Source organism: Manacus candei, unplaced genomic scaffold, assembly GCF_025592945.1.
Source record: "Manacus candei isolate 608988 ecotype Guabito, Panama unplaced genomic scaffold, ASM2559294v1 h1tg000023l, whole genome shotgun sequence".
NCBI classification, from domain to species: domain Eukaryota; kingdom Metazoa; phylum Chordata; class Aves; order Passeriformes; family Pipridae; genus Manacus; species Manacus candei.
In genome coordinates, this window is record NW_026138071.1 from 8,759,110 (window position 1) to 8,784,876 (window position 25,767).

At 36.4% G+C, this 25,767-nt stretch overlaps 1 protein-coding gene across 1 annotated transcript in view; it reads left to right on the forward strand.

The window, feature by feature from the left end:
* Positions 1-7,105: 7,105 nt before the first annotated feature.
* SLC4A10 (solute carrier family 4 member 10) overlaps positions 7,106-25,767 on the forward strand; it is a 173,494-nt gene continuing 154,832 nt past the window's right edge. Inside the window, exon 1 of the mRNA XM_051787655.1 lies at positions 7,106-7,193. Coding sequence (XP_051643615.1) covers positions 7,188-7,193 — 6 coding nt within the window. The 5' untranslated portion in view covers positions 7,106-7,187. The remainder of the gene's footprint in view (positions 7,194-25,767) is intronic.

The following is a 25,767-nucleotide window of genomic DNA, read 5'->3' on the forward strand; positions in this document are numbered from 1 at the left end:
ATGAATCATAGGTAGTACAAGCAACAGTCTTCCATCAAAATCCTTCATCTGTTCTCTTCTACCAGGATAATTAACAAGTCATTACAAGCATGTGACCTTTTATTTTAAGGAAGGACAAGGGTTACTCCTTGAGCTTGGAGATTTTAATTCCTGCATATGGCTAAACAGTGCATGCATTACTCTTTTCTTTGGATACAAGGGTTTGTTAGCACACACCTTCTGCTTTGTCATATATAGATTTTCCACATCTTCATATTTCTGAATGTGTAGGGTGGCTCTTGAAAGAGTAAATTCCAGTGACAAACTGAGCTGTTGGTCTAACAGCAGCTACTTTAGAATCACAGGATCATAAAATATCCTCAGTTGGAGGGGACCCACAAATCCTGGACAACCCCAAAAATCACAGCATTTAACTAAGATGTTGGTAACTATACTTCTTAAAATTACTTTTTTAGCACTTTTTCAACTTAAATTTATCTTTTAAAACCTATACCATTAAACATGGGTAACACCTATACATATGTAAATACTTAGAAACCAACTATAATTACGCTAATCATATTATTGATAAGGTGAATGATAAATATAGAAGTCAGTACATTAGTTTGGCCTGATTAATGGCTTAAAATGCTGCTTTTGTAAGTATTTTTTTTCTCTGAAAGTAAATCTATTCTCCAAATGTATTTAAAATGTTAATAAACTATTAAATGAACAAGTAACACTATATTCAACATTTTTACACCATTTCTACAGTGGGTAAAATTGTAGTATAAAGTTGGTGTATACTCGATAACAATTTACATGTTTATTTTACCATCTGGTAAATGTGTAAACGATATTTTGAGAAGCACATTTCAAATTCACTTTAACAACTTATCCCCGACAATATGTATCCTATCTCATGTACTGACTGGAAGGATTTTGAAAACCTCTCAGAGAGAAATACAGTAACAAAACATTTTATTTTTTTCAGTGATGAGTAAGATCAAGCTTAGCATCAAGTTGGAGGTCTTTCAATATTTAAGAAGGATTTTGGTGCATTACTGGTGTCAAAAAGATTTCAGACTATTTTGCACACTACAGTATAAAGATATCATATCATCTCCCCTAAAGAAACCATAGGGTGCATAGGTAGTAATAACAAAACAAATACAGTTTGCTATGTTGTCGTATAACTGTATTGTATTCTTTCCAGGGGGTTTGAATTTGCTATCTCTTGTGTCTAAATATGGGAAGCTCATTATTAGAAGTGTTACAGTGAACCCCAAGTGGATTGCTTTTCTCATGTACTTTAACAGCACTTTGACACTGCAGCCTTCTGCCTTTTTATTTTAGTCTTCTGTTTATTGGTCTCTCTGGATTAAATTGCAAGCACTTTCTTAAATACACCAAACTAGAGAATATTCTGTTGTAGCTCAGCTTTTATTCACCCCTTCCTAGCTGTTACTAATCTTAACTGAAAAAACCCCAAACCACAACCAACAAAAAACCCCAAACACCATAAAACCCCACTGAAAACCTACAACCGAAAAAGACTTCCTTTTCTCCTTCCCCAACCCCCAAAAAACTTAAAAAAAACTGCCCTGAAAGCAAGTCTGCCTGGAGAACACCTCCACACTAATGACCATCTGGCCAATCTGCAAATGAGATTTGAGAGCAGATTTCAAATGTAGGCACCAGCTAGTCTGTGCCTTGCATTAGTCCATTAGTATTTAAGAGACTTGAACGCATTGAGGCAACTAGAGAGCAGGCAGGTACCTTAACTTTTGGAAATCCCATCAGAGATTGTTCCTTCCAGGGTCTAAATGCCCTTGACCTGGTACCTGATAAGCAATGCTCCTTTAGAGTTTGTGGCAGCTTTGCTTGACTATATACTTTATAATGGGCAATAGTCTTCAAACACTTTTGAAAATGTGTTGTTGAAAAAACCTGTAGAGGATTATTTGTATAAATTCTAATTAACTTCTCTACCAAACTTAATGGATTACAACATTCATTTCTCTTTATTTACGTGCTACTGCATCATGTGGGGAGAAAACCCTGATCAGTATAGAGTCAAATCCAGTCCTAGTCTTAAGTAATCAGAGAAACCTCTGAGCTGCTTTGATTTTATGTATGCTTCTAAGATCAGTTTTTAGCCCAATAATAATAACAAACCCAGGCTATCATTAAACAGCAACTTTAAGCTTAAAAAGATATTTGTATTTTTGCAGGTTAATTAAGGCCACTGAATTTAACATTACTGTTTTGTTTCATTTGGTATTAAATATATTTAACTAATGAATTTCAAGTTTAGCAGTTACTTTTTCTTTTTGCTTACAGAGATTAGGCAGGACCTTTCCTATTTGTAAATGATCACAATCAAAGATAATATAACTCTTATCAGATTGTTAAAGAAATATTTTCACTTTTCACCTGTCTTCCTTTTGCTGGCTTCTTGTTTTGTCTCAGCTCTGAGAAAAGTGCTGTCAACCTTACGTAAACAATAATTTATTATTGTGTTTTCAACAATAAAAAAAACAGACCCAGAAACTCTTTCAGCAAAAGAGCAGTGGTTGTTAAGGATGCCTGCTGTTACAAAAGATCTTCGTTCAGGACCTAATTAGTTACAGGTAAAGTCCTGATTGAGAGCACCTGTGAACATGCAGAACTGGATCTGAGTTTTGTAAGACCAACAGCCATTTAAAATATGTACAATATGAATTTGTCCTTCCCCTTAGATTGGCTGCTGGTGTCTATATTGCAGAAGCTGATGTTTACAAAATCACTCAGAGGCTTAAAAATGGTATTTAACTGGAATCACCTGGAAAAAATGGGCAACACTTGGAAAATCTACTTGATAGAGACCTGGAGGGGCATCCTGAAATGATACAGGTTTGAAGGTACACAGTAAATAGACAAAGCCTTGAATACTGGCTAACATTGTTTTTATTGTTTCACATTAGAATTTTATTATAGCAATTTTGTAAATGGGAAACAGTTTATACTCTGTAGCTATTTACTGTCAAACATGGTGCTTGCAATCAGGAGTGCCAATACCAGCAAGGAATCTGTCCCTTGCCCCATTATCACACTTATGCATTTCAAGAATAAGGTTTTTTTGCTTGCAAAATGTAAGGTGTTTCCCTTTAAGTGAAAAATATGCAAACCCACTTAAGAAAGATTAAAAAGAAATGACCTTTTAAAAAAGTGAGTTAAAATTATATATTTAGTTCTTGTATTGTTAATAACTGGTGTTCATTTGCCTCAGAAAATGCCCCCCTCCCATGCTATTCTGTGTGTCTGCTTATTTCCAAAAATTGCAAATATCAAACTATGTATTCAGTGTTCTAACTTTTTTAATTACAAACTTAAAATTAAATGCGACATTTTATAGATTTTGATATTGACTAAAATGGACCTTTTAAAGTGACATAAATACATAAATTGAGATTGATAAATTTATTTCAGACTACCATATGGGAAGGCTGATTACAAGGGCATGTGGAGCACAAAGCCAATTAAAGATATTCTTACTTCTTACTGTGGACCATTGCTGCCTTCCCCATGTTCCTTGGAAGCTAAACTGAATAGCATTTACAAAAAATATTAAGCTAAGGATATCATCATAAAGTCTCCCTTTATGTAGTCTATTGACAGTCAGATTTGCATCAAAGAACATGACACCAGTGACTTGCTGGCAGCTTAAGTAATTGGGGAAAAAAGTGGTTATTCATATGGAAACAGGAGTTGGCTCATTACAGCCAATCACCTGAATAGCAAATGGTATGGTTGCCAATAGATGGAGAAAAAGGCAAGTCTAGTGGAAAATAGGAGCATTTAAAGGCCAAGAAAAGACATATGGTCTGTCTATGCTTGCCTTATACGCCTGGAAATTATAAATTAAGCTACAATATAGCCCACCACCTTAATGTGAAGATTTTCCATTTTTTCCCATCTTAATCTTGAGAAATTTAACAGACTTGGCTAGTAACATTGACTGGCTCTTGTGTCAGAATTTAAGTTCTATATAAAAATACTAGCTGAATTGATTGTTGTATAGTATTTAATTCTGTTATGGCCATAAAGGATGTACTTTTGAAATAAACTCTCTTTCATAGCAATTGCAGATGTGAATCTTTTCTGTCCTTTACAGATGTCCATATTCCAGGAGAGTAGGAAAGAGAAAAAAGTGAACAGTTCTTGGCAGCTACTTTTTATAAGGTAATACTGTGAAGGTGACAGAAAATTCATCTTCAGGAACTGTAAATACTTTAATGGCAATCTCTCTCACTGTTAGTTGCAGTTATAATTTTAATTTGTTGTTCTATTGCCCTTTAAGATACACTGTATTATTCCTATAATGAAATAGGAATCCAAGTCCAAGTTTAAATAACATTTGGCTTATTGAGGTGGCCACCTGACCACTTTTCTGGTAAAGCACTAGTAAAAGTTGAGAATACTAATTCTTTTTAAATGTGCTTGTATAGACATATTTCACTTGAGACTTCTAGTTCTTGAACATCTGAGGGCAGTTTTAGTTTTAAAGATTCTATGGGGCCTCAAGACTGTGAAGGCTTTTTTCTTTGGTTTCTGTTTTTGTTTGTTTGTTTGTTTTTTTAGTAGATTTCTTATTCTAAACCACCCCCCAACATATGATCATGTGGTGAAGTGATGCTGAATTCTGCCCTTTTTAAATGCCGTGCTCTGAAACTCTGATGGTTCCTCCTTTTCACTTAAAAATAGTGATAAAATAACAAAGACAGGACCCTGACACAAGCTTCCTGGCCCTTATTTCTCTACTTTATGTACTAGAAAGAATTGCTAAAATTATTTCTGGTTTTCATTCATGGACTCTGAAAATACTGCATATTTTTACATATTCCAAAATTTCTCTGATTGTGGCTGAAAAAAATACAAACCTCTTTTTATCCTATAGGTAATTTCTGCCTTCATTTTATGCTATAGGAACAATGAAGCTTAAAATTTTGTTTTGAACAAACTTTAGATTTAACTGAGGAACAGTGCACAACAAAATGGTGTATTATAACTAAAACACATTTAAAGTTTGACATGTGATATATGTTGGGAAAACCATGGAATTTAGAGCTGCATAAAAATGTATATAAGCTTATCTGAAGTAATTGCATCTATAGAGTTTCTAACTGGGTCCAGTGACATAGTACAATTGCAGTTCTTAGCCTACCCTTACCAGTGCTGAGTTCTTTCACAAGAACCCTTGTTCTCCTCTTTCCTCCTGTTTCTTCACGGGTGAGTGACCTGCTGGTTTCATTTCCCTCTCATTCCAGCACAGGCACAATCAAATCATCCCAACTGGTGACCCTCCTGACAAGCAATTGCAGTAATAAAGTTATTTTATCCACTTTGAATCTGACACATGTCCCACAGGGTTATTTTGGGATTTCTGAGGTGCAGGGCAGAATAAATTTTTGCACAGTTCTAAAACACTGCTAAGAAAAGTTCTTAGGAAAATATTGCATTATTCTGTGATCATCCTGCACTTAGAGTAGTACAAATTTTTGTTTCAAGAAGTTCCATCTTCATGACCTTTTTCATTCAGATTAATAAATCACCCCACAACCCTCCAATGAGCCCTTATGAGGTAAGAACAGAAGAGGTAACAAGAGCCTTTCCCCACTAGTGTACACTGACATCACTCTTTTACTGTAGCTCCAATTAATGGTAGTAGAAGTTACATTTGTAAATTCCCCCACGCATTAATGAGTGAACAGACCCCCTCTGTTTAGTTAACCATCTTCCAGTTACCTGGCACTTTCCCCATCCCTTGTGAGATCTCAAATATTTAATTAAAGCCTTTTTTTTTTCCCTTTTTCTTTTTTTTTCTCCCCCCACTCTCCTTCATTCAGTTTGTTGAGTTGTAATTCTTGTTGGCCTGATGCCTTGGCAACATTCAGCACTTCTAATTGCCTGTATAGTCTGGCCTAGTCATGGAGCCTTTTAACTTTCATTCAGGCTTCCAGCAGTATCAGCCTCACTGGTCACAAGCTTCCCACTCAGGTTCCTTTCACAGCCCTTTTGCTGATTACTTGTTATGTATTTAAAGAGCTCCATACTGTTTATTTCATTTCCTGTTTGAGATAGTCTGTTTGCTTAATTTTTTTTCTATGCTAATTTAATTTAAAACATATAAGGCTGTCTTCCTGGTCAAACAAGCCAGAATTTTGCATCCATATGTTACATTAAATAATAATAATACAACAAATAATAGTCAATGCTTTCTACTTCTATAATATCTACTATTCAATGATCTCAATAGCATTCTTATTTTACAAGTGGTAAAATAGTGTCAAGAGACATGAACTACTTGTTAAACAATATGTATGACATCTGTTACAGAGCCAGACATAGGACTGAATAGTTGGGTTTTCATTAATAGCAGTTAGTCTAATAATTGCAATATGCTATAGGAATTATTAGGTTAAAACATGCTTCAATGGAGTGGGCTTTACCCTGATAAAGATATGTATTGTAGAGAGTTTTTTTCTCAGAATATCACTTTATTGTCACATAAGGCATAGGATGGACAGGGGAATCCAATGAATATTTGTGTGGACTCTGTAAAGGTTAGTAACCCGTGTAATTATAATTAATGTTGCTTTTAGAGACATTATTATTAACCACAAATATCCCAGTGCGTTTTTGTATCATTTTTTTTTTCTGTGTGAAGACCTAGCATTCCCTCTTCCCTAGATTTCAGCAAACCTCCGGCTTACTATGGGTACAATAACTTATGTCTTTGCAGAGATAATACGCTAATGCTCGTTTGTGTCTGTGCAGAGGTAGCATGCAGATGTTATGTCTTATGATAATATTATCTGAATGTGTCCTTTTTCAATGTAAAACAGCACACAAAGGTTAGTTGAAAATGGCCACTATAATTTTCAGTTTTTAAGGTTGCTCGTGCCCAGCAGCTAATCATGGCTCTCTGCTGTGAGGGCTACCAGCAGTCAATAAATGATCTTTAATGCCTGTACTCGGCTTTCAGAATGTGAATGCTTATATTCATTACTATTACACATTTAAAGGAAGATATTACATATGTGTGTGCTTCTTCCCAAGGTCAGACAACAGAATGCAAAGGTAAAGAAGAACCAACACGATTGTATCTGTAGCATGTGTGATGGAGGCCAAGCAAGAAGAAAGAAGGGCAGGGGAAGTTCCCTAACATGGTGGTAAGCATGGTGAAATGATCTTTTGTAGTTTTCAGGAGTGAAATTAGATTAATGTCTGTGGTGATACGAAGATTACTAGAGACTCCATAGAAATTACAAGGTGGACTGGAAAGCTAACAGCTGAGGTATGTGGAAGTAAAAATTGTTATAGAATATCCTTGAAAGAAAAATCTTAAAATGGAATCCGGTTGCTTCCCTCAAACTGTGATCATGTCTGAAAAGTAGCAATACAAAACAAATACAGGATTTAATTTGTAAAACAAATGTATGCTCAACTATTTTTACATTTCTCCTTGTTTGACCAGTGTGTATTCTGAGCTCAGCATTAAGCATAACTTGATGCCCATAGCTGCATTTGGGCTTCTTTTCAGTAAGGACTGTGTGGGCTTTTGAACAATAGTCTGCCAAGCAATATATTATGAATCCTAATTGTTTTAGAAAACAGTTGTTCTTTTTCTTCAGCAAACACTGTTGTACCCACATTATTAACATAGATATGTATAGTCGCTTTGAAAATCATTCTCGGTTTGAAGAATTCTAATGCTTCATACAGTGATTATGCAAAAGTCTCATGTATAAGCAATACCGATGTTACTGGAAGCGCCTCTTACAGAGTCCAAATATAGCAGATCAAATCAAAACTGTGCTACATCTTAAGCAACTGTTGACCCATTTCCATATCAAATTGGTTTCTGTCATAGAAGACTTTGCTTTTTCTTTTAGAGATATTTACTTGTGCTGTTCTAGCTCAAGTATAGTAACAGCAAATTTAATTCTAAGGTCATTTAATAATCAGTCAATTGGTTTTTTACTTAGTTTATTAACAACTTTCTATTTAAGAGACTGTCATAATGAAAGGTTTGTTTCTGTTCTCTGATATTTGAATCTATCACCGGCTCTTGTAAAATCAGTCGCCATGATTCAGCACATGCAGGGAGACGGTGTTAGGTGCTATGCCATGTGCAGGATGCCCACCAGTTGGCTTGATAAGCTCAGTCCTAAATATCTAACTTAAATAAACCGAGGTGAGGAAATTCTATTTTAAAAATTTCACTTTGTCCCTTGTTTATCCTGCTTTTTGGGGGGGGAGTGGCAGGGGGAAGAGCACAATTAATAGACTGTGGTATATCAGTAAAATTCTAGATATTGCTATAAATACCTAGAGTAGGAAGAAGGTGAGTTGTTAGAGGTGTAACTTGTTTGTGTTGCTTTGTTAGAACATTAGCAGTATCTTAATATAGATTTCTCTTCTGGCTTCTAATGGTCTATTCATTTCACCAGGGAGGGGATGGGGAGAAAGTGTTACTGCTGTTTTCCTGGCACAAATTGCCATTCCCTCTGGTGGCTCCTGGAGCCTCCCTGGATGGTAGCAGTCCCTACAGTGGGGATTGCTGCCACAGCTGACCCTTCCTGCTCCTGTGTTTCCTACAGCTGTGTCATTGTGTGTGGACATCAATGTAGGTGACACTGCCAAATAGTAATCTCAGACCCATCTAACATTTTAAAGCAGAATTTATTTCTTGCACAAAAAGTGTATAGCTCAGGCAGAAGGCCAGCTGGGACTGCAGCAGGTTTGCCAGTGCCTGTTCTCCAAATAATCTGTTATGTTGTATTTGATCAAGCCATGCCTACAGAATTAATTACATATTATGAACAATATTTGAACGTTTTAATCACAAAATTACAAGTAAATTTCCGTTTTTTCCAGTAGTTGGTATTTTTTGATCTTTGTGTGCATAGAAGTCTAAGCATCTTAGACAACTAGATGCTTAACATATAAGCATCATTCACAACATAAATGTTATAGTAAATAGTATTATTTGAAGAATAAATTATATTTATTTTTATGTTTATATTTTTTGATTGCTTAGGTGATTTTAATACCTTATCAACACTTCTCTGGTGAGGTCATAGATTTTTTTTATCATCGATGACCATAAAAATGTACAAGAATATAATCTGTAAACTTAGTATATTTGTACTTTTGTGGTCTTTCCCTTGAAAAGTGGGTTCTAGTCACTTGGGAGAGCCATGGTAACATCAGAATTTTCACTAATAGCTAAACATCTTTTCTGAGGATATGGTTTTACATGCCACCTCCAAAAAGACATTTCTGATCTGTGTTAGCAGAAGCTACTGTTTCCTCCCAAACTCAACATCGGCATGTTAAATATAGAAATGACAAACATGTGTGGTTTTATGTCTCATGTCAAAGATGATGTCTTCAGAAAGCACAACCGTTTCCATTACAATGCCAGGGCAGGGTACAATATTAGCTGATAGGAATGAGAATCTTATCTTTTACAGGGTCTATCTTGATGGCAGAACTAGCCTAACTGACTCCCTGTGAGCAGGTAGGTTTATAGCCCTACTCCAGCTGCCCTGGCAGTCCTGGTCCTCAGTGGTGCTGAGTTCTGTGTCCTCCATCTCTGTCTGTAGTGCACCTCCAGGTTGTTCAGGGACTGGTGACCCATGAGACAAGCTGCCTGTCCTGACAGTAATCTGTAATGGAACATTTTCGTATCAGAGAATGCAGATTTTTTGGAAAGTAGTTTGTTGGAAGAAGCAAGAAATGTCAAGAAACTTAGCCGGTTCCCCTAGGATTCCTTTCTAGGCTGGTATTCCAGCTTTCACCTTTATGCTAACCTGTGTGTCAAGTTGATCTCATAACTGGACAGTTTTAGATCTTCCCTGTCTTACTGATAAGCCTCTTAAGGCTGAAGGACACAAGCTTCTTGTTGACTTGTTCCTGTTAGAAACCCAAGAATCCTGATGGAAACTCAAAAACTGTGAGGCTTTGAAGTTACTCTGGAAGCCCGGGCATATCATCTCCAAGTTTCTCAGAGTAAGTGGCCTGTTGTAATTCCCTTCACCACCGATTATCAGACCCATTTTACCCATGAATGACTGTGATTACTTACATTATTGTAACTGTAATTTTACAATGCCAGAGAAGCAAAACCTGCCTTTGTAATAGTGTTTTAGGTTATCTCTGGCTGCAGACCGTGAATGAGCTAGATGTACTTGGGAATTTTATGCCAAATACTGGCTAAGAGAAGCCTGAATCTAGGCTTACTTATCCAGCCTTTCATCTCTGTGCATTCCAAATCTATCTGAAAGTAGAGAAAGCAAAACAAACCCGTTCTTAAATCAAAGTGTTGTTCTCCAGCTGGAATCCTGTTACACATCGTCAGATACAAATACTGTTTTTAGCGAACTCCTCAGATTGATGGCTTTTTTGAAATGTTCCACTGCACTTGGCAAAATGAGGAAAAAAACCCATGTAATTGAAAAATTCTTTGGAATAAATAAAACATAGCTGCTATTAGCATTTAGCTTTGTATATGATAAAAACTATTTGTGTTCAGGTTTGGTGATGATGCCACTTGAGTCATTCTTAAATCAGAGATGTGGGTCTGAATCACAACTAAACAACTCACTTTTGTTTTCCTTCAGGGATCTTCAGCCTGGCTTTGTTCAATGAAACTGAATATGCCACATTAGAGCACAAGCAGATGATTACCAACAATGTTTATTGATGCTACCACTAAGAGAAAATGGCAGACTGATATAAAATAAAGAGACTTAGCAGATGGGATATTGGCATTTGAATTGGTTAAAATAGATTACTGATTTTACCCCCCAAACCTGGCCTTTTATGAACACTACAGTACTGTTGCTTGTTGAAGACCTGCAAATCATATTTGTCCTTATAAAATTATTTCTCATTCCAACACAGAGTATTTATTATTATATATGCAAAGAAGATTTTATTATCAGGGAAATCTAAAGCAGTGGTTCCTTGTTAGAACTCCTGTCAGCACTGACTTCAGACATAAGCTGCCAGCATAGAAAGTTAGATTAAAAGAAACATTTACTGTTTCTAGGCATCCCCTTAATATAAAACCAGCAAAAACAGATCTGCAAACATAATTAGACACATGGCTCTAATTGAAATCAATGGGAATTAGAAGCAACATCAAGGAGCCTGCCTTTCACTAAGCTCCTGTGCCTGAGCAATGCTGGGAACCACATGAGCCTGAAAACGGATTCAGAAAGCCCAGCTCTGGAGTAAAGCTGAGACCTGCCTCAAGTCTGCTAAAACCAAAATGCAGATGTAGAATATCCCTAGGATAGGTGTAAGAACTTAGGAAGTTTAGGCTATCTGAATCTGGCTCTAGGGAACTAAATAAGGCTGTAAGGTCTTGATCATGGTAACTCTCATGGACTCCAGGCTAGTGTGAAGATTGATTATTAGTTCTTTTAACATTGAGCATTTTGTGGATGCTCAATGAGTATCCATCAAGCTCTGCAGGAGTTATCTTCATTATTGGCAACACTTTACTGCAGGTCAAGACATGTTCTTTACATGTACGTCATCAAAACAGTCCGGACTCATCAATATTTGTTCTGGTGGCTTTTTGCACTGGATACAGTTCTTGATGTATTTGAATTAACAGTGACCCTTAGTATCCAGGATGATTCATCACAATTGCCAATGCATATTTATAGCAGCAAAAATTCATTCAGTGCTAGTCAAGGAAATCGTGTGTGAATTTAAGTCCAGTTGGCAAGGTAGTACAGTATCTGAAATGTTGGCTGTGCAGCAGCTGTCATTCTATGCCAATCTATTCTATCATACAGTAAGCAGGTGGCTCACACATATTGTTTTTACTACATATCATTTTAATTTTGCAATGTCTCACTGAAATGGGAAATGTGTGCTACTGATTTCAATAAGATTTTCTTTATTGAAGCCAGGAGAGCATGTTAATAGCACGCAGCAATTTACAGTGTAGTTGAAGTAATATAGCAGCTGGTGAACCTGTTTATTCCCTATGGCTGTAGTTGTATATCAGTCTTAAATGTAGCTAATTAACTTCTATTCATTAGAGATTTTACATAAATTCAAGCAGAAAAGAGAATACAAGCCTCAAACAGTTTGTGTTCCTTCAGCACCCTTTTGTGATGCCATGCTGCAACAACCCATCTCCTCTGCTAGACATGTGTTGTCCTCAGGCCGGCCGAGGGAGTCTCTGTGGTCTTCTGTGTTTCTGAGATTGGTAATTTTTTGAGGGCTTAATCTGCTAAAGGAATTGTCTTTATTGTGATGTCGCATACTAGCTGTTGTGTGTGATAATGCTGTCTTTGCATGTTATAAATGATAGTTTTCATAATACAGCCCTTGGGTGTTTCACCACTTGTCAGCATTAGTGTTTGTGTAGGCCAGGTGAGGCTGGCAGGACCTGGTGTGGTAGTGTCCCACTGTGGACAGTGTTAGCATCCCTGTGCAAAATGTGGGGTTTTTTTCTGGTATTTGATGATCATCTTGGCTTGCTTGATTCTCAGTACATTTCTTAGCTTCATCTTATTCTGTTTGGACAAACAGTGTTTTTCCTTCAAAATAAGCAGCATCTCCTACTCAAATTTAGTTTATGTTTATGGTTTCGATTTTCTGATATTTATTGTCCTGGGAGGATATCTTGCTTTGTCTGATTATAACTTCTATTTATGTTATGGAAAGTTCTTGTAAGATATTTCTCTTTGTGGAAATCACCATTGATAGAACTGATAATGTATTATTGTCCTCTGCAATTTGTTTGTTTGCTTTTCACTTAGAAAGGACCTTGATAGCAGAACCTTTATTTTGGCAAGGTGTTTCAAAAGTGTATTCTCTGAGGGGATTTTTAGGTAAAAAAAAAAAAAAAAGACCCATCCCCAAGTAACAAAAATAATTAATGTGAACCAGGAAGGAGAAAGAGGCAGAATAAAATAATATAGTATATGGGATTGCTTCTTATCCCTTAGGCTGAATTCAGGATTTGTATTTTGGTGAAGATGAGTTTTTGCCCAGGTAAGCCACAAGGAAGTGGTAGCCTGCCTGACAGCTCCTAACAGCTCACTTCATTGTCCCGTTCTATTTGTGTTCACTTTGTCCTCTTGCTTGCATGTGTTTGCTGAATGTCTCTTCTTGTTTTCTCAGTCTCTTCTCACTTTCTTGGTCTCTTCTCCTATGTCCTGAAAACTTTTTTCACTATCCCCTCCTCTCTGCTGATGATTTCTTTACTTTTTATGGCCACGACAGTTTACCTGTTCATGTGGCACTTCATGCTGAGCATCCAGTTCCCCTGAAAACCCCACTGTGGCTTTTATGCTTTTCCAAAACAGAAGTATTGAGGTTGAAGACGAGATCAAATGATGGATCAACATCAGTCTCTCTCCTAAACCTCAGCTATTTTCTACGTATTAGTAAAGTATCATTCCACCATATATCATGCTACTGGGTGCCCTGGTACAGTAGCTTCCTGCAGTTGTCTCATTTGAACACTGAGTGGCACTAAAGCCCATGTCACTGGCAACACAAGGTATTCCAAAATAGGTCTTTAACTCAGGAGGATGCAAATAACTAGGTAACATATAAGAGGGTTTTTTTGTACGGCTAAAAAGGGAGCTTTTATAGATGCAAACCTGTAACAGGCATTATTTATCTTAGATATATTGCCTCTCCAGTTATTTTTGAGGAGGAATTTATCTGAAGCTTTGCTAAAGGGATCATTCTGAAACTGCTGAAGAATTTTTCTGACCATGATACTGACTTTTTATATTTTTTAATTGGTTGACCTTAATTCATAACTTCAAGCAGGTTCAATATATTAAAAACAATCAATTTTTCTATAAGTTCTACATCAATGTGAAGTTCAATAAAATTTCTCAGTTCTTTTAGCTCAGAGAAAGTGTGGAGAAATGCCCAATGCCCAATTTAACATCTATGATGTCATTTCTAAAAATTATTTGTGGTTAAAAATTCACATTTTGCAATACTCCATGATTCTGGGGAAATTTTGTACAATTTAGTGTTATCTGAGACCCAGCTCCTACCTACTCGATAGGTACAGTGTGATCAAAAAAAATAAGTACTATTTTTTTGGTAGGAATTCTGTTTTTGTGACTAGCCTGTGATATGAATGTTACATTTAGTTTTCTTGAGAGGTCAAGATCATCCACGCTTTAGTTGAACAAAACACCTGGGACTTGTCCTTAGACAGCTGAACTTTGTGTTTGACAATTTTTACTGGAACTCAAATCAGGGCCAGATTTCGCACATTGCTCTCAATCGCTGTGCTGAGGGTAAGACTGTACTTCCAGCTCTGACCCGAAATGCTGGAGGTGTAGTTGTAGCATGTGCTTGAAAGCGAAACTCTGGGGAAAGCCATCAATTTTAGGCATAAAGTGGTGGTCCTGTTTCAAGGCGTGACTTAGATGCAGCAAACATGAGGCAAATGAAGCTAACTACAGAAATTGCTTCTGTTCCTCTTCTTACTTATTTTCCATCTTTCCCTATGACACTGCAACCATTCAAACTTATTTAATGTTAGTACACTAAATCAGTTTCTGAGTTTCCTGTGGAATTGGCTTTGGCTATTAATCCTGTCTGAAAAGTGACAGGATACATGGTAATATCAGTATCTTACTATTTTTCTTCCTTGATCAAACTTACTTCTGTCACTGATTTGTGTATACAAGTGGCATACCCTAGTTATTTAGTCACGAATCAGACTGTGTATTACTAACTGGACTAGTACCTATTTTCTTTTCACAGCCGGCAGATGGTTGTTAGGTACAGAAGAATTTTAAGTGTGAGAGGGAGTGGTTAGTGGTATGTATTACTTTTTGCCACCTTTCATCTGTGCACTGCTGTGCTGCCTTGCATCTTCACACCACTTTGAGGCAGGTAAGAACTTCTTCCAGTTAAGAGAAACTAAGCCAGCTGGACAAGGTCTGGTATCATCTGGAAAATGTAGCAGTTTCCATGATGATCTACCTACACTTAGAAGGAAAAAAACTTCACATCTAAGCACAGTTTGAGGTGGAATTGTAATCATAAAATGCTACTGTGTCTTAGGTTGATTTTTATCAGGGAAGAGTAAATCATCTTCAATCTACTGAAGGGTCTTTCAACTCTGTGGTTTGCATTTACTTTTTCACTGGCTCTTTCTTAGAGTAATGGGAAGGTGAGACTTCAGAATTCTGCACCTTCTTCAGCAGTAAGGAATGGGCCTGCTGCAAATTGACCACGTCCTTCATGGTGTCTGGCCACTAACTAGCAAATGTCATAAGCACAACCAGTGACCAATGTTTTCTGTTGAAAGCACCCCATAATAATGCCATGGAAGAATAACAGTTAATAATTTGATGCCTTGCATTTGTACACTGCAAAGATTGTATGTTTTTGTTGCATTTTGCAGGGATGAAAGAGAAAACTGCATGTCTCTCTCTCTATATATTTAAATAGCTATTAAAATAATCTTGACTGTATCCATGGCAGATGAGAGTTACTGCAAGGACCTCTTTGTCAAGTGTTCTGAACTCGTCAGGCCTCCATCTGTGGTTACACAACCAACATATTCTTGTAGCTCGCATATTTCAGATAGATCACCAGTATATGGATTTTCAGACAAATGTGGAATTGCCTTTTGACATGTCTCTAAGGCTCTTTGCTCTAAGGCTTGTGGCTTTGCACAGTTACCAAAATCTGTGCAAAATACATTTTGCAAATCCATACAAGCTGTACTTGTGATGCAATCACGATTGTGTTACATGACCATAGATGGTGGCTGTATCCCTTGTGTCTTGGAGGTTCTTCATGCTCTTTCTACAGACAAAATTTAGATACTGGATTCTTTCTTTCCTGACAGCAAACTCATTAGTAGTTAGACAATCTTATTTAATATCCCCAAACAGGTATTTACTATTCCACAGTGTGAAAGGTTTTCTTATATTGAAGCAAGCCTGGTGATACATTGTCATTCGTGAATAGTTTTGCCCAGAGCGGGCAATTTATTACAGACATTTCACAAGGAAAAGAAAAATGTCTTCCATTAAATTGTTTCTTACTACCTCTAGGCATTAAATTATATTCTTTTCTGATTGATGGTAGCCTTGTGATTTGGACAAACAGCAGCAATCAGCTAAAGTGAAAATGTACTCCTCACACCTAAGGGTTTGTGTGTGAACTAAAAGAAATGGTGGAACCTGTGACAGTTGTACTCACAAGGGTATCTTGGGCTAGATTTACCTTTGACATACAAGCTTTTTTCATTTTATTTATTAGAAAATCTGCTTAAATATTTTTATCAAAATTTAGTATTTAGTACAATATTAATCACATATTGTCACATCCTTATAATTTTTCTTATTGGGAGAAATGTCAAAGTTTCCATGTTGAATTTGTTAAAACCCCTTTCAGTAATGTTTGAAGTTTTTGAAGATGACCTGCAGAATCATATGGAAATAAATTGGTGTGATCTTCATTTTGTTTTCTCCTTTTGAATGATCTCAAAACAGAAAGCATCCTGGAAGATCTTACAGGGAGTTGCTCTTTATTTATGCTCAGCATATTGTACATCTGTTAGGTTGTCATAGTAGTTATCAGGCAAATGGAAGTTAGAGTTCTAATGCTACTAATTCCTCCAGAGAAGGATGGCTATTAAACATGCAGTGTGCTTGGTTGTACTGCAGTTCCACTGCCAGCATTATCATAGCTTAGTAATTCAGCCATGGCTCGGATGTGATTGTGTGTGCGGCAGTGATAGAAATGTAGCTACATTCTATGAAATAATTTATATTTTACTATATTTTTTCATGTTATCTCCAATGCTAGGAGCATTGGCATGCAAAAAAAGTACTCTTCCCTCAAACTGATTAACTTTCTGCCAACTCTGAATATGATTTGAGTTACTTAACATATCCCACTTGTGTAGCTGTAGCTTGGTCTGAGGATGTGAAAGAAACTGAAGTCTGCATGGACAGAAAGCACCTCTGTGTGGTAGGTAAAAATGGTTCTACTGCTGAACTTGTAGTCTTTTCACTAGATATAGCAAAAGGCAGCAAACTGTAAGCAAAATGCAGGTTTTACAGAAGTGATCCAGGTATGATACCAGACATTTGAGATGTGACTATCCTGTAGCTGAGACCTGCAGGATTATCCTCACGACTGTTGGTTCTTGGGGTAGGGCAGAACAATTTGTTCTGAGACGAATCTTGGCCTCTATGCACTTTACCATCTCTGTTTTGAGTGCTTCTTGAGATACCTGGGACAAGTCCTGTGCTCTTGGTGTCCCTTTCCTGCGGTGCACTACAGCTTCCCCATGACAGTTTCCTTTTCATATGAACCAGGACACTTGGGGAGAGATGATACAATGGTCTTGTTTTGATATGGATATGTCAGAGTGGGAACTGTGGGAGATTATAAACTGTCTTTGTTCCTTTAGCTGGTTCAGATATTAGTGTCCCACAGTCTGAGATGTTGATGACATAGTTTTGGTCAAAGTTTTAATCAGTCCTTCCCTGTTTTCAAGACATGCAACCTGATACCAAGGTCAAATTATGCAGCAGTGCCTCCAGGCACGTTTTCAGCAGTGCAGTTCAGTCAGTGTGATATTTACGTTTGATGCTTCAGGTGATCCTGATAACCTCACACTTTCACTCTAATGTGTTTTCATGTGTGCAGTGGGAGTAATAGAGGAATTCTGGAAGCTTTGGCAACTTCTGGTCCTGCTGGCAGGTGGTAACATGTTTTACCTGTGCCAATGCGTTGGACATGATTTTTAAGAACAGGCAATGATTCCTCAGATTAGAGCACTAGTACCCAGCGCATTGCTGCAATGGCTAGGGAGAGGATTTGCAGCTGTGTCCTCACAATTACAAATCTACAAACAACATGGAATTTGCAGAAATGGTAAAGAGATTACATGCACTAAATGGCTTGTGCGTCTTTTTTAAAAAAATCTCTTAATGGTCTTAAAGACCCTATAAATAGATGAGATACAGAAACCCTACATTCACTGTCTTAGAAATCAATAGACATGCAGATAAGATTTTTCAGAACTCTAATAAGAGTTCTCTGCTGCCACGGTAAGAGTTCATGCAAATAATTTTATCTATGTAATTAATGTTACAAAAATAATTCCTGAATATTGTTACGTTTGCACTCCTTAGTTTTTTCTTTGTAACTGGAATTTGAATATGTTTTTTCATCTCAAGGAGAAAAGTACAATTGTATTTGAGCTTAATATTTGCTTCTTATCCCAAGCATAAATTTTGAGATCAGCTCTGTGGTTGCTATGTTTACCTTTGTTCAAAACTGGATAACAAGTGGAGTTCAGACATTATGCTGCTATTTACCTTGTAAATAATCTCTCTTTTTTCAGGTGTAATGCAAGACACCTTGGTGATGACAGTGTTAGATGAGTCAAATGGGGCTATTTGTATCTGAGAAATTTGTATGAAATCCTCTTGAAGTCATTGGAGAGGAACAAGTAGTCCCAGATCTTGATTCACCTTAAATGTTTACCTCAGGGTGATGTGAATTACAGTTTGAGAAATGCCTTTTTCTCTCTGTAAAATATAAATGAGTCAAGATTGCTCATGGAAATTTAGGCTGTCAATGCTGTAAGTGTAAAAGTTGAACAGACTCCAGTTTGTTGATCTTTCTCTGTGTACTGGGGGCCCAAACCCAGACCCATGTTATTTCATATGTGGCTTTGTGAGTGCCAAGGGGAATAATCACATTCCTGTACCTGCTGGCTGTGATCTTGCTAATTCATGTCAGGTAGAGGACTCTGCACTTCTTGCTGAACTTCACAAGGTTTCTGTCAGCCCACTCCTCCAGTTTGTTGAGATTGTCATGAATGGCTGCCTGGTGTATCAACTGCTTGCCCCATCTGGGTGTCAGGAGGGCTTTTTCTGTTCCATCATGTGGATCATCAGTGTTAAATACTTGAAGCATTACACAGAATCAGTCCCAAAATTGACTAACTGAAGATGAGCACCACTTACAGCTGTCTGCAGTTAGGTACAGAACCACTGCTCACTAGCATTTGGGCCAAAAGTGTTTTCCTAATCAGGTGAAATTCTTACAAAATCAAGGAATTGTTATAGCTGACTTCAGTGAGGCCAGTAATTCAATGAAGATTTCACTTTCTGTGCCCTAATTACTCTCCTATTGGAGAACATGGATGAATTTGTTCTCTTTGCAGAATTTAAAAGCTCAACTGTAAAGTATTTCTCTTTAAATGAATGGTTATTTCTTTTCAAATAGTTCTTTTTCAAGTATCTATTTTTGATTTGAATTGGCTACTTCAGTAAGGAATGCACTTTCATCTCATAAACCCTGTTTGACTCTATTGGAGCTCTGCCAGTTTATGCCAGCTGCTGGTCTTGTGAAAGTGCAAGCCAGCGCAAGACAGTGCAAGATCCTCGTTTCTGGATTTCAGGTAAGATTGTTTTTCTGGAAATGTAGCATGTGGAAAAATAAAAAAGACTTGTATTTCTATTTCCCTAGTAGGTCAGTATTAACACAGTAAATGTTTTTCCTGTATGTAGTGGTTAGAGCAGCAAAACTGACAAAGGTGATATTTTGAAACAAGAGACATTTTTATAGCCAACACTGTCATCTTTGTCAGTAATGTATTACATGTGGATATAGTTTTGGTGAAAATGTAGTAGAGAGCTGCAAAGTATGAAAGTACTAAAACATGTTTACAATGAACACTTGTTCTGTGATATAATTTCTAACATGTTAAAAAAATCTTGTGTATAGCAAGAAGGCTGCTTAGACTGTAAGGAATATGTGATCAGAAAATACAGTAAGAGTTATTGTTCATTCACTTTTATTTGATATTTCAGAGACTCTCCCAGAGGAAGAGAAACTAGTCTTACCTGCTAAGTGAACTCCATGATTCTAGGATTGGGTTCCAAACAAAGGTGATGGGTAGAGAGAGAGCTAGATTGCCAACTCCATAAATTACCTGTAGCACTGGTTTGACTTACTGAGAAACTTCAGTGTTATTTGCAATCTAGAGAGGGACTTTTGTTGAAATATTTGTAACTTTTGTAGGTTTATTTTCAAAATTGTAATTAAGAAACTATTTTTGTGGATTTTTTTCTCTCTCTTTTTCTCTTTTAAGATTTGACCTCTGTTGAATCAACTTTGTATTCTGAAAACTTGAGGAGGAGGTAGGTGCTTTTTCTGCCAGAAGTAGTTGATTTAGCCTAAGTGGTGTTGCAAACAAGGCCCTCAGTTGCCTGCACTTCAACACATGGTTGAAAACCCCAGAAGTCGGGAAAATGCATCTTACCCAAGTTGTAATGAGGAAAATGGGTACAGCATTTCTGTCTCTCCAGTGGGGACTGTACAATATCTGATGGGGGAATATATGAGGAAGTTATTTAATGATTTGGGGAAATACCATATTAGTACATGAGGTTCTAAGCTCATCAGTGGCATAATCAGGAATAAAACAAAAGTTTCCTGAGTTTCAGTCTCATCTTCTACACCTGAGTGAAAAAGTACCTTCCTTGATACATGACCAGGCTACAGCAGCCCTTTGATTAAATGTGAATTTTGTTGGTTATAAGTATTGCAAAGGTTTTACTTGTTTTCTGTACCAAAGCATATCATACTGTATTTTTTAAATGTGACAGGAAATATGTAATCATTACAAACTTATAAATTTTATAAAGTTAAAATTTGTAAGTTCTGAGGTGAGCCACAAAAGTCGATAGCAGAATTACCATATTCAAAACTTCATCGTTTGATATTTTAGGCTTGTCTGGGTTACATCAACATAAGTCTATTTTACAGAAATATTTTCTTCCTTTGTTTTCTTGTTTCTGAAGTTTGGAAATGAATTTGAGGTTTTACTCCAAATACAAAATCATGGTTGCAAATAAACCATCTTTTAAAGGTTTTTCTTTATTAAAGGAATATTTTTCTGATAAATTTGCACTAATCCTAGTCTTCTCGTTGTCTAGTTTTGAATATTGTGTGAAATTGTTCACACTGCTGATAAAATCTGCTGGCAACCTTTTAATTTTTGAATTATGAAGGTGAAGAGGGTATCAGAGACATATAAATGACTGAATTAGGTAGATTTTAAACATTTCTACTGTAGGCACACTTTAAAATATGTAAGCAGTTTTTATATGCAGTTTTGTAACTAAGAAAGCTTAACTTCGAATGTCTGATGAATTTCTGAGAATTAGATCTCAAGAACAAGAGTTAATTTGGGTACCTTTTTTGCTGAAACTGTGTAGAAAACTAGAGTATACTTTATGTGCAGAAGCTGTAAACTGTGCCTTTGGTGTGAATCTTATTGTTAACTCCATGCTAATCTGGTATTGGAGCAAATAGTGGAGACCCTGGCCTGGGACTATGTTAAGATAAAGGAAGCAAATCATCCTATAGGTGTATGTGCTAGAAAGGGTGAGAAGACTCCATCTGTGAGATTTACTGAAGTGCTGATGACTATGACACCACTTTAACTAAATCCTGTTCTGGTATTCCTTTCATATGTAAACTTAACTTCCTACCTGAGTGAGACAAAGCCAAATATCTGTGTCAATTCCCTGTTGAAATAAAACATCTCAGGCGTGGCACAATGCAAACTCTGCATTGCTACAAGGACCCAGGGGCTTGCGTGCAGATTCCTCTTGTTTTCACAGCTTAGTGCTTCTGTTTCTGGGATTAACACAGATAGCTTCGGTGTCTTAGGTACATGTGCAAAATATTACTATTCATAAATTGTACACATCTCAAAGCAGAGTTATTTTTATAGTGACATGAATACCTATGGTAAAGCTTCTGTCTGAAGTTTTGTGCCTTTTGCTCAGTTGCAGGCCATGTGATCAGTGTGGTCTGTTATAGAGGCTGATGCACCCCCTGCTGAAGTGATTATAGTCTAAGGCAAGTGACAGACAAAGAATATGATTAGGATTTAAAAGATGAAAGTAGGTACATGCACTTCATAATATTTACTTCAGTATGTATTTGCAAATTTCAAATATTGCAAACCAATAAAACCACAGCCAGACTCATCCATCTCTCCCAATAAACATCATCTGACCCTGTAGATACCCTGGTTAGGAACTCTCCTCGTGGTGCAATGCTTAAGGGAACAATCATGTTTCATGATGTGGAAAACAGGGGATGATCCAGAGGTCAGAGGCATATAGTCTGGCTTTCTGTCGCTACATTGTTAAGCCAAGTTTTAGAATACTGTGGTGTTCCCACGTGAATTGGAATACTTTAGACGAGCCGTAATAATGGTGCAAAGTCTTCTCTTGCAGAGAAGAATTAGAAGCACTATAAGGGAAGAGAAGTATTAACACAGTACCCACCTATATAAAGAAAACATTCCTGATGGTAGAGGACTTCTGGGTCTAGAAATAAGACATGTTGCAAGACCCAAAGACTTGAAGCTCAATCTAGATAAATGTTGTCTTACTATCCGTAAGATACGTGTGAAGTTACAGTTTGCTGTTAAAATAACTGCACAAGAAACAGTATATTATCCCTCCCTTGCAGGTTTTAAATTGAGGTTGCTTAATCTTTCTGAAGGATTATTTAGGTCAGTGACTAATCAGGGCCTGATTCAACATATTTTATTTACAAAGTAGGATTAAATGGATGATATGTCTGAGGAATTTCTTTCACTTGAAAAATAAGCCTAGAAAGGGTGACTGTCTTAATAATTAGCAAACTAATGTATTGTTTAATTTTATGTATTATTTTAAGAGTCTTTAACACCACTTAATTTTATTTTAGATTTTAAAATAGTATTCTCTAACGTTGACTTTATAGCAGGAATTAAAGGCCCAGCTCAGAATCAGAATACCATAAAATTCATGACCTTTGGTAGAGGATACATTTTGGGGAAAATTAAGGAAGTAGCAAATACTTGGTGCTCTTTACCAACACAGATTGTCTCACTCCATCACAGGAGTTGAAGGATTAGGCTGTGGACACAGACGTATTTCATTGGCATTACTTTTTTTGGCTGAATGATGTGAGAAGTTATATTAGTGAGACAATTATGAGAATACTTTTTTCTAGTTCTGATGCCAGTAGGAAGAAAGAGATTATGTTGCAATTGAGGAATATATCCCAATCAGCACTGAACCTTTTTGGATCATATTTCAAATGAATTAACTTAGAGTCAAATAATTTTAGGCAGACTATATCAGCAAAGAAAGAGCTGTTAAAGAGCCATTACCACTTTCCAATCAAATGAGAAACATAACTGAGTACCACCTGTCACAAAGGCAGTACAATGATCCAGATGGTTATTTATCTTCAGATAGGGAGGAAGAATAGAGAGTGGAGACACTGCTGCCAGAATTTGTTTTTCTCCTCCCCTTTTTACCTCTTGTCAGAATAGTTTCCCTAATTATAAGGAAAAAAATTTCTTAGGAATAGATTATACTGATGGGATGTTCCTTTTGATATATAAAGGTAGTTCACTTTTCTTTTTTATTAGCATGAAATGCAATTTGAGAGGTTCACCCATTACTATTTCATGTTCTATGATCAACAAGACCAAAATAGAATGAAAAGGATTTTGGCTGCTTGGTAGTGATTTCTTTTCCTCTGAAGATAAAAATTAATTTGCTGTTTCAGTTGAAATCGAAATAACCTGTAACAAGTTGAAAATAATCTGCAATTTTAAAAAATGTTTCCTTTCATAAAAGAAATATGTTTATGATAGATATGCACAGTATGAGCATTCAAACTAATGTGTATTGTGTATGCATTTTATTTACCAGTGTATTTGAGGCTTCAGCTTAGGCAGGAAACAAGAGAGGGTAAACTGATCTAACCCCTAGTCCTTTCTGATTTTGAATATTGTGTGAAATTGTTCACTATGTTGCTAAAATCTACTGGCAACCATGTTAGGTCTGACAGAGTGCAGGTTCTTTTTGGAATTAAGAACATGGTGAGAGTATTGGACATAGATGTAAATGAGTGAATTAGGTTTCAAGCATATTTTTACTATGGGGACATTTTAAAGTAAATAGTTCTCATGTTCAGTTTTGTAACTAACAGCTATGTGGTGTTCACTCTTGCTTAGTAGCAATTCCCGCCCCCCTCCATCCTGGTAGAGTGACATATTTTATGGCTAAACTGGGAGACAAGCCAATACTTCCAGGATGTCTTCCTAGAACAGGAATTGTATTCAGAGAAATGTTTTAAATAAAGCATTTCTTTTAAATTATAGCTATATATTGACCACAAAATGAAAACTGACAGAAAGGTACGACAGTTAAAATGTGAACGGTACTGGGCCAGTGATACTAGGACTCTGTAACAGCTTTTATGCATATATAAAAATATACATATAGCATCACTTATTATAGCAGAATACCTTCTTGGGACTTAGGTGGAGGAAGTACCTGTCACTCTAAATAATTAGAAAGTACTCCTTAGTTAGAAAACCAGTATTTTTATTAAAAAGACTTAATAAAAGAAGTATTGCAAGACTTCTCATAAGCTTGAATTTAGGTCTGATTTTTAGGTCTTAATTTTGGAGCTGCTTCTTATCACATATCTATTTTTGTACATACAGAGCTATGTCAGTGATGTTCAAGACAGTGGGAATTATTTACACCCCTGGCCATTTTTATGTCAAACCCAGACAGACAGGTATATGCCATATGCCTCCAAAATCTATGTTATATGCTTCTAAAGTACTCTGAGTATGGTCTAAGCCTTTTGAATGTAATTCAGCTTATATATAAAACATACCTCTTGTGAATAGATTTTGAGGAATGAAACCTCTGTTCAATGGGGTTTAACACATTTACCATGACTGAAGGGAACATCTGAGTTCCTGGCTCCCTTCAGGACAAGGGGTAAAAGAGAGTTTTAGGAAGGAGAAGAATAAAAGTCAACTTTTGCTGTCTTCAATTTCTTGTGAAAGATGACACTAGGCAAGGATCAGGTCAGTTTCTGACATAAATTCAGAATGTTACTGAAGAAGAAAAATATTTCCCCTTTTTTTGCATTGACATTTGCTTTAGAAGATTTATCATTGTAAGAGTAAATGTAGAAACACTCACTATTTCATTTATGTAGTGCACTAGAAATATATATATATAGGAAAAAATTAGTCTGACATAAATATGTCACAAAAGTATTTATTTCCACAGCATATCCTAGGTCTTCTTAATATCTTAAAACTTAAGTGTATCTGCATGTTGTGATTTCACAACACCTGCTCTTCTTGTGATGACGTTTCTCAAATTACTGCTCATTTGAGAACCTCTTCTTACTTTTTTTCATATCCTTCATGTACAAAAGCTTGAAAATAATACATAGTTGTGTACCAGAAGTTTAAACTGGATATTAAAGCCTGATTTTAAAGCTAATTCTTTTGGGATGAGAAGTGGCACTATTACTGTAACAGAGTAATAACGACAAAATTGCTGGATGTGCCTGGAAGTATGGCTTATATTAGATGCAACATTAAAAGAAGTCAACTTGAAGAAGAGAAAACAGAATTCAAAATCAATTATAAAGTAAATAGAGAATAAATATTATTTTTAATTCTCTATTTGGTGTGATATACTGCTACAATGCTAAAAAAAAAATGCTTAGGTTTCAGCTAGGTCATTTGTGTTACTCCACTTTTGTATGTGCAAAGCCCTTGGCTTTGAAGCTTTTGGATTCAATGTTTTGGATCTTTGTATAGAAGCATGTTTGTCACAGCTGTCGAAACCATGACTTGCACTTCGA